Below are 9,743 nucleotides of genomic sequence, written 5' to 3'. Positions count from 1 at the left end.
TCTGCCGGTGGGTCGCAGGCCCGCCTACCTTGCAGGAGTGATTGGAAGCTCTGTCCCGCCGCGGGCCACTGGGCCTTTTCTGTCGGTGGTCACAGTTCCGCCTACCTGGCAGGCGCGGGGGGTGGGGGGCGGCTCTGCCTCTCAGCAGGCCGGTGCTCCTCTTCTTCCGGTGGGTTGCAGGCCTAGGAATTAGATAGAAACCCTACACCTGCTAGAAAAAAATGTGGGCCCAGTACTTCAACATGTTGGCTCGGGAACTGACTTCCTTGACAAGACTCCTAGAGCCCAAGAAATAAAATCAAAAGTCAATCAAATTAAAAAAGCTTCAAAGCAAAGGAAACAGTGCAAAGAGAAAGCCAACAGAATGGGAGAAAATCTTTGCCACCTGCTCCCCAAGTAGGGCACTAATATACAAAGAACTCAAAAGAACACCAAAAATTCCCCAGATAACCCACTTAATAAATGGGCAAAGGAACTAAACAGACATTTCTCAAAAGAAGAAATACAGATGGTCAACAAATATATGAAAAAATATTCAACATCTCTAGAAATTAGAGCAATGCAAATTAACACTACCCTGAGATTTCATCTCACTCCAGTCAGAATGGCAATTATCAAGTAGGCAAAGAGTAATGAAGGGAAAGGATAAGGGATAGGATAGGGGAAAACAGTGGGATGAATCTGACCAAATTTGAGAAGGGATCTAAGTGGTGAAGTGCCCCTGAGTTCAATTCCCTAGTATAAAACAAAAAAGGAAAAAAAAATGCAGGGCTGGGTTGTCTTACATGTGTGAGGCATTGGGTTCAATCCTCAGCACCACATAAAAGAATAAAAAAAATTATAAAGTTATAAAAATCATACACAAAATTTCTCACAGTAATAGTATTTTATTTATTTTTATTCTTTTTTTTTTAGGTTTATGTGGACACAATATCTTTATTTTAGATTGTGGTACTGAGGATCAAACTCAGTGCCTCAAGCATGCTAGGCAAGGACTCTACCACTGAGCCACAACCCCAGACCTATTTTTATTCTTTTAAAAAAATTTTTTTAGTTGTAGATGGACACAGTACCTTTATTATATTTATTTATTATTTTTATGTGGTGCTGAGGATCAAACCCAGTGCCTCACGTGTGCAAGGCAGGCGCTCTGCCACGAAGCCACAATCCCAGCCCAGTAATAGTATTTTTTTATTATTTATATATGACAGCAGAAGGCATTACAATTCTTATTACCCATATAGAGCATAATTTTTCCTATCTCTGGTGGTATACAAAATATATTCACATCAATTCATGTTTTCATACATGTACTTTGGATAATAATGACCATCACATTCCACCATCATTTCTAACCCCATGCCCCCTCTCCCTTCTCTTCCAACCCCTCCGCCTTATCTAGAGTTCGTCTATTCCTCCCATGCTCCCCCTCCCTACCCCTCTATAAGTTAGCCTCCTTATATCAGAGAAAACATTCAGCATTTTGGAATTGGCTAACTTCACTTAGTATGAACAGACACTTCTCAGAAGATATACAGTCAACAAATACATGAAAAAGTGTTCATCATCGCTAGCACTTAGAGAAATGCAAATCAAAACCACTCTAAGATTTCATTTCACTCCAGTCAGAATGGCAGCTATTATGAAGACAAACAACAATAAGTGTTGGCAAGGATGTGGGGAAAAAGGTACACTCATAACTGCTGGTAAGACTGCAAATTGGTGCAGTCAATATGGAAAGCAGTATGGAGATTTCTTGGAAAATTGGGAATGGAACCACCATTTGACCCAGCTATCCCTCTCCTTGGTCTATATCCAAAAGACTTAAAAACAGCATACTACAGGGACACAGCCACATCAATGTTTATAGCAGCACAATTCACAATAGCTAAACTGTGGAACCAACCTAGATGTCCTTCAGTTGATGAATGGATAAAAAAATATATTAAATATACACAGTGGAATATTACTGAGCAATAAAAGAGAATAAAATCATGGCATTTGCAGGTAAATGGATGGAGTTACAGTAATAGTATTTTTAAATACCAAAATCAAAATAATCCAGGTATCTATAATGAATAAATTATGTATTCATGCAATGGAAAATAAAAGTAAAATAACTGGACTGGGGTTGTAGCTCAATGGGAGAGCCCTTGCCTAGCATGTGTGAGGCTCTGGGTTCATTTGATCCTCAGCACTGCATGAAAATTCAAAAAGTATGTATCCATCTACAACTAAAAATATTTGTAAAAGGTAAAATAACCACAAAGATAATAGGGGGGAAAAAAAGAATTTCCACAATGCTGAGTTTAAAAAAATGCAAAATGTATATACTGTATTTCATTTGTATAAAATTTAAAAACATATAGAACTACATAGCATTAAAAAACAGAGTAATGGAAAGTGGAGAAGAAGGAAGGGCTTGTGATTGGGAATAGAAAGACTTGGATGCTGGAAGTGTTCTTTTATTTTACCTATAATGTAGTTCATGGGTATTTGCTTTGTGGAAGTTTATTGAGATATACATTTGGGTTTTGTACATTATTTTTTGTGTGTGGTACTTAATTTTAAAATGAAAATAATTAGAGATTATCATATCTCACCCATTAAATTTGCAAATTTTAATACTCACATCTTGTGTGGAATATGTTATGTATATAAGACTTGAAACCTCACTGCATCTAATAAGTATAACCTTTCTGGAAAGCAGTTTGTGATTTTGAAATGATTAAATATATTGGTCCCTCCCCCCACCCATCCATGGTTTTTCCCTCAAGAATCTGCTATAAGAGAAAAAATTTGGTACATCTATGTAGTATGTGCATTAAAGATGTTAATTAACATGTATTTTATATGATTAGAAGAATGGATAATATATATTATTAATATATATTATATTATTCAAACCACTGAATTTTTATTCATGTTTTTTCATAACACAGTAAAATGAATATGCTTCAAGAGAATACAGAATTAGCTGGGCATGGTGGCTCATGCCTATAATCCAGGGATTTGGGAAGTTGAGACAGGAAAATTACAAGTTTGAGGCCAGCTCAGCAGCTTAGTGAGGTCTTCAGCAACTTAGTGAGACCCCATCTCAACATAAAAAATAAAAAGGACAGGGAATGTAGCTCAGTGGTAAAAAGCCCCTGGATTTAGTCTCCAGTATAAAAAAAATACAGAATTATAGGTTCATTAAGTGTTTAAAGGTTCATCAGTGTTTAAAAAATGTTTAAACTGTGCAAGAGTATTTTCTAAAATACGCAGAGTATGCAGTTAAGATTATGGATTCCCCCCCCCTTTTTTTTTTTGCCCTTTAACAATTTCCCCTCAAAAGCAAATATTTTGATAATCCAAAGGGGAAAGCTACAAACAAAGCTTATCTTATTTTCTGGCCCTACTAGTTTTTTGTTGCTGTTTGTATGTGTGTGTGTGTGTGTGTGTGTGTGTATGTTTTAATACAGTTCAGCAGTGCCTTTGTAGTGTAGGTGGGTAGTTGGATAAACCCAGGGCCTTGTGCATGCTAAATAAGTGCTCTACTACTGAGCTTCCCCTATAAGTGTCTTTGTTGTTGTTGTTGTTGTTTTCTGAGTGGGGGGCAGGGGTTGTCGGGTTAACCAGGGATTGAACCCAGGGCCTCCAGCATGGTAAGCTAACACTCTACCCCTGAGCTACATTCCCCTCTTCCCCATCAGTGCCTTTCAATCAAAGCTTTCTGTCTTTGTATTTCTTGGTATTCATATCTGCCTCAAATTTTATTTTCCAAAAATTATAAATTAAAAAAATTGGGCAACTATCTCTTTCTAAAGTCTAAAGTTATTTTCAAATTAAATTTCCCTACTGTTTATTTCTTTATCTAGGTTTGGGGATGCTGTGAAAGGTAATTTGGTGGTGGGCACATTATCTTGGCCATCCCCGTGGGTGATTGTTATTGGCTCCTTCTTTTCAACATGTGGGGCAGGACTTCAGAGCCTCACAGGTGCCCCAAGGCTGCTTCAGGCTATTGCCAAGGATAACATCATACCATTTCTGAGGGTGAGTGACTTTTTCCTATGTCCTCTTCTTTTTTCCACATTTTATGAGAAACAGTGTGGTCTTTGTGGGCTTAGGTATTACTAGCTCATAAATATGGAAATGTGCGGTTTTAGTACAAGACCCTCTAAATTCTAGTATGAGTTTATATACGTTTGCTGTAGGGTGTTTAAAAGACAACATTTTTGTAACACTGTTATTTTTCAGATGTCAAATTGTAGGTTACAAGAATGAGGGCACATTGACTAACTATAACTATGACTGATATTTTCCCTTCTATACGTAGGTTTTTGGTCACAGCAAAGCCAATGGGGAACCTACCTGGGCTTTACTTCTAACTGCTGCTATTGCAGAGCTGGGAATCCTTATTGCCTCCCTGGATCTTGTGGCCCCAATTCTTTCCATGTAAGAGCCAGGTGTTCTCTTCAATTATTCTTGCTTAAATGACATATAACACATGATTTCCACAAATCATTTAACAGTAATTATAGTGACATAGTGGGCTACATACAGGTTTTACTTCACTTAAATAATATTCCTGAGAACTTTCATGTAAGACTAGCTTATAAATTACCATGGGTTTTTCTCTACTTACACAACTTGAATTTTTCCTATCCCCTCTTTTTTTTAATGGTACTAGGGGTTGAACCCAGGGAATGTTAGGCAAACACTCTACCACTAAGCTATAACCCTAGTCCTTATTGTTCTTCCAGGTTTTTTCTCATGTGTTACCTCTTTGTGAACTTGGCATGTGCCTTGCAAACATTACTTCGAACACCCAACTGGAGGCCCCGATTCCGCTACTACCACTGGTAGGTCTGCTTGTTTTCTTCTTTTGGAGAGGAAATATTTCTAAGCTAGAAAACTAGGAGATTCTGGGTTCTTGATACATTTGTTTTTCTTGGCCAGCCATTCTATAAGTCTATTTAAACATTTAGTTCTCATGTGGATCCTCACTTTTGTATTCAATTTTTTTTCTAAATCACATTGTAATAACTTGATCACTTTATAATATCACACTAAGAATAAAGATAACTATAATATACATTATTTCCAGGCATTTTCATTGTTTAGGTTAAAACAACCTTTCCATTACAATTCTATTTTCCCATTTCCCTCTTAGCTAAGCACTTAACTTCATCCCTTTTTATTTTGCTCTCATATTCTCATTAGTTTTCATTCACTCACTTTCTTCCTTAGGAGAATTTCATTTAGTAGTTAAGAATGTTGACTGTGGATTCAGGTGATCCAAGTTCATAGCTTAAAACTACTTCCTCACATTGTAACCTTCAGCAAAGCACATAACCTTGTAAAATCTCATTTTACTTGTTATAAAAGGGACTAATAAGTCTGGAGTGCTTAGTACAGTGTCTGGTACATAGTAAAGCTCTTAATGAAATGGTGTTGCTACTATTGTGGTTAAGCCTCCCCAGTCCTGAAGGAGCCATCCAAGTTTTCTGGCTGCCATCCCATCTTCTTTTTCATAACCTAAGAGTTTTTAAGTTATATTTTATATGTACCTGTTACTTCATTCCTCTTTGCTAGCTTTCCTTTTCTGGCTTCACTTACCAATGGTGGGAAGTGATATGGTGGATAAAAATTTTTTAGACTTTTCAACGGATTTTAACACTTCTGATCTTCTTTCTAGTCTTAAATTTAGTTTAAAATTCATTATGAACATTTTTGTTTTGCTAGCTTGCTTCTATTTTTTTTTTATTTTTATGAGATCTTCTCTAAGTTAATAACTTTCCTAGTCACATTTTAAAATTTCCTAGTCACAGAGCTAGGATGTTCATTCTGCACACAGAAGAGCTTCAGGAAATGTAGTTATCTAATTTTATTTGATCAAAGCACATATTTCAGGTAGGGCCTGTGGTTCTGTGGTAGAGCACTTGTCTAGCATGCTTGACTCCTTAAGTTTAAAGCCCACCCAGTACTACATACGTTATACAGACAGACAAGACAGACAGACTGACTGACTGATCTTTATGTTAAAGAGGCATATTTAAAAAAAAAGTATTTCATTACTCCCTACCAAGTTTCTCTTATGTACTGTAAGGAAACTAATAGCAAATTTTCCTCAGTGGGTTCTGAGTTATGCTAATGAAATGTTCATAAAATTTTTAGAAATATTTATATGAAAAAATCTTAAAGATTATAGCGTTATTAACATTTCTGACTGCATGTTCAATATCTGCTTTGCCAAATTAGTATTAATTGTCTTCCTCATTACAGATGATGTTTGTAGAGTTGCTGTTCTCTCATGTTTTTATAGCCATGGGGAGAAATCCTCTACTACAAAGGATGCTTTGGGGGCTCAGTACAGATCTACCAGCTGTTTGTGGTCAGTTTATGATAAGACAACTATAGAAATTGGGAATAAGTATTTAGAAATTTTATAGCAACTCAAGCTTGCCACATGGACTGGGGGTGTGGCTTAGTAGTAGAGTACTTGCCCAGTATGCTCAAGGACTTGGGTTCAATCCCCCCGCACCACAAGAAAATAAAAACACATTGCCATAACATTCCCTGCTTGAGATAAATTTTCTAACAGTGCATTTTTATTGCATTCTATAAAAGTTCCATCTGTAATGGATTAAAAAATAATAAACCCATACCACAAATAATTTGAGAAGTACCTTTAGCACAGTCTTCTTTTTTTGTTGCTTAAAAAAATCCTTATTTATGTTTTGTTTTCAACTTTCTAGGGCCCTCTCTTTCATCGGAATGAGTATCTGTCTAGCTCTGATGTTCATTTCTTCCTGGTATTATGCCATCGTAGCTATGGTAATAGCTGGTATGATCTACAAGTACATTGAGTATCAAGGGTGAGTGTGGATTTCACCTTGATCACTGCTAAAAGTATTAAGACTGGCAATGAAAATTAATTTAGGATCCAGATAACTTCATTTGTCCCTAACTAAATTTTGCATCCCTGATTCTTTTATCATCTTACAGATAATAAACTTTTAATTACAAGAAAGTGTGAATAGCTCAATGAAAAATAACTAAAAGAACATAGCCAAATAATAATGAGAGGTACTAAGCACAATATAACATTGAAGTCAAGGAATTGTCTGTGAAATAAAAAATTAAATTAGTCCTAAATAATTTTGTTAAAAGAGAGACTTCATAACATTTTGATTCAGAAGATTACATTGAATTTTACTTTCCCACGTATTTTCAGAATAATTTAAGTTCTTGGTCTGTGACACTTTCCTAATCCAAACGACTATTTTATATTACTGCTTTTAAATATACATAGGGACCAAGCAAGTGGCCTTCCAGTCTTTATTCTGAATCATCTATGCAATGCAATCTGTGGTGCTGGCTGGTGTTCATTTGCTGTTAGTGGATTCATTATGTTAGTGAAGAACATTATATAAATCATTAATATGTTTTATCTTCTACTTTGTGCATTTGTACTTTTAGATTTAAAAAAAATGAACTTTATTTTTTGAAATTATACTTACTTGGTTTAAGTCTGTCTCTGCTCTTTTCTCCTTTTTCTTCCAGAGCTGAGAAGGAATGGGGCGATGGTATCCGTGGGCTGTCCCTCAGTGCAGCCCGGTTTGCTTTGCTTCGGCTGGAGGAAGGACCTCCACACACTAAAAACTGGAGGTAAAGAAATCAACAAGGCCTAGTGGTGTTTGGCACATAGTTAATGCACAAAAAATTATGTGCTTTGTTGATTACAGGATAAGATAATCATACTGCTCAAGGAATTGGAATAATGGACCTTTTTTTTTTTTTTAACTATCTCAAATCTTTATTGCCTTTTCATCATGTGATTTGTTATCTAGATTTCTATCATTTGTTGTTTTCTCTTGAAGACTGATAAATTTGAGATAATACTGAGAGCATTCAAAATAACTCAGTACCCTCATCTTATTCCTCTGACTTCTTCCTATTATCAAATTACATGTTTTATATAGATCTCCTGAATTAAAGTGGGAATTGACATTCTTTTTCCCAAATCCAAAATGTTTTCTCCCTCCACCCCTCATCTAACCTCTTCACAGGCCTCAGTTGCTTGTATTACTGAAACTAGATGAAGACTTACATGTCAAGCATCCTCGCCTCCTCACCTTTGCCTCACAGCTCAAAGCAGGAAAGGGTCTTACTATTGTGGGTTCTGTCATTGTGGGGAACTTCCTGGAGAACTATGGTGAAGCTTTAGCTGCTGAGCAGGTAAGAGTCAAGATTTATTGACTTGGTAGAACTTAGTGTAAGCATTGTGATGTTTGGTACTAAAAGTTCAGACTTATAAGTCAATTCATTTCCTGTGTGATCTAGGTTTCCCAGTTAGGGCTAATTCTTTTTTTGTTCTTTCTTTGTGGTACTAGAGATTGAACTCAGAGTCTTGCAAGTTAGGCAGGCACTCCACAGCCCTTCTTATTCATTTATTTATTTATACAGGATTTCACTAAATTTCCGAGGTTGGCCTCAGAGTTTGCAATCCCCTTGCCTCAACCTCCCACATAATCCCAAACTGGATTACAAGCATGTATCACCATGCCCTACCAGTGCTGACTTTTGAACAGTCATCGTTTTAGTCAGCTTTTTTGCTGCTGTGCCAAAAGACATGACAAGAACAATTTTAAGGAAAAAAAGTTTTTTGGGGGGTTCACAGTTTCAGAGGTCTACAGACAGCAGACTTCATTTCTTAGGGCCTGAGGTGAGGCAGAACACCATGACAGAAGAGTGTGGTGGAGGAAAGCAGCTCAGGACATGGCATCAGGAAGTAGGGGAGAAATCTGCTCAGCAAGGACAAAATATAAACCCCAAAGGTACACCCCCAGGTACCCACCTTCTGCAGCTACACCCTGCCTACAGTTATTACCAAGATAATCCCCATCATAGGTAATGATTAGGTTAAACCTCTTATAATCCAATAATTTCATTTTTAACCTTTCTTTTTTTAATATTTATTTTTTAGTTATAGGTGGGCACAGTATCTTTATTTTATTATTGTTTTTATTTTTTATGTGGTGCTGAGGATCGAACCCAGTGCCTCACACATGCTAGGTGAGCGCTCTACCACTGAGCCACAGCCCCAGCCCCAGCCCCTCTAACCTTTCTTGTATTGTCTCAAACATGAGCTTTCAGGGAACACCTGATATTGAAACCATAACAGTTATATTCTTCCAGATAATAAGTTTAACCAGAAGACAACTGTCTATTCTTCCTTCCCATTTAAATCATGAGTAAGCTGTAGATTATTAACCCTGAAAATTATTCCCAAATAGATTCCAAACATTGATCTGATCACTGAGAGAAATTAAATAATTAAATCTATCATTTGAACTGTAGGAACAGTTCCTAAATCTTATGACGAGGAGAAAGGAACAACTCTTCTTCCACTTTACCAACTTATGTGATATCATAAGCAAGATTCCTTTATCATTTCTGTTTACTGAATATCTGAGTTCTACCTGAAGAAGGAAGTAGTTTTCTAATATTTATATTTTCCAGCCTTTTCCTTTTTTTTTTTTTTTTTTTTTCCCCCTTCCAGTCCTGGGGATTGAACCCAAGGCTTCACACATGCTAGGCAAGCACTTTACCACTTGAGCTACATCCCCAGCTCTAATATTTATTGTAAATGACAGAACTAATCCTGTTGTTGGAAAATTTTCAACTGTATTTCACAATTTTTTCTGGATTTCATTTCAGAATGCTTTGAAACCCTAAAAACCAGAAATACTAAGAAA

General features: G+C 36.5%; 1 protein-coding gene and 1 long non-coding RNA gene across 6 annotated transcripts in view; one reads left to right on the top strand and one right to left on the bottom strand.

Annotated features, from left to right (window-relative positions):
- LOC125613344 overlaps positions 1 to 183 on the bottom strand; it is a 9,018-nt gene extending 8,835 nt beyond the window's left edge. Inside the window, exon 1 of the long non-coding RNA XR_007343880.1 lies at positions 70 to 183. This is a non-coding gene — a long non-coding RNA (uncharacterized LOC125613344). The remainder of the gene's footprint in view (positions 1 to 69) is intronic.
- The window catches only part of Slc12a6 (solute carrier family 12 member 6), a 94,975-nt gene that overhangs the window by 75,882 nt on the left and 9,350 nt on the right, over positions 1 to 9,743 (top strand). For all 5 annotated transcript variants that reach the window (XM_048793310.1, XM_048793309.1, XM_048793311.1 and 2 more), the window contains 6 exons: positions 3,861 to 4,035; positions 4,319 to 4,437; positions 4,746 to 4,844; positions 6,741 to 6,860; positions 7,549 to 7,653; positions 8,055 to 8,223. In XM_048793310.1, the coding sequence (XP_048649267.1) occupies positions 3,861 to 4,035; positions 4,319 to 4,437; positions 4,746 to 4,844; positions 6,741 to 6,860; positions 7,549 to 7,653; positions 8,055 to 8,223 (787 nt within the window). The remainder of the gene's footprint in view (positions 1 to 3,860; positions 4,036 to 4,318; positions 4,438 to 4,745; positions 4,845 to 6,740; positions 6,861 to 7,548; positions 7,654 to 8,054; positions 8,224 to 9,743) is intronic.

The sequence above is a fragment of the Marmota marmota genome, unplaced genomic scaffold (genome assembly GCF_001458135.2).
Source record: "Marmota marmota marmota unplaced genomic scaffold, marMar, whole genome shotgun sequence".
NCBI classification, from domain to species: Eukaryota; Metazoa; Chordata; class Mammalia; order Rodentia; family Sciuridae; genus Marmota; species Marmota marmota.
Note: the sequence above shows the minus strand (reverse complement) of the source record. Positions and strands in the feature narration are given on the sequence as shown.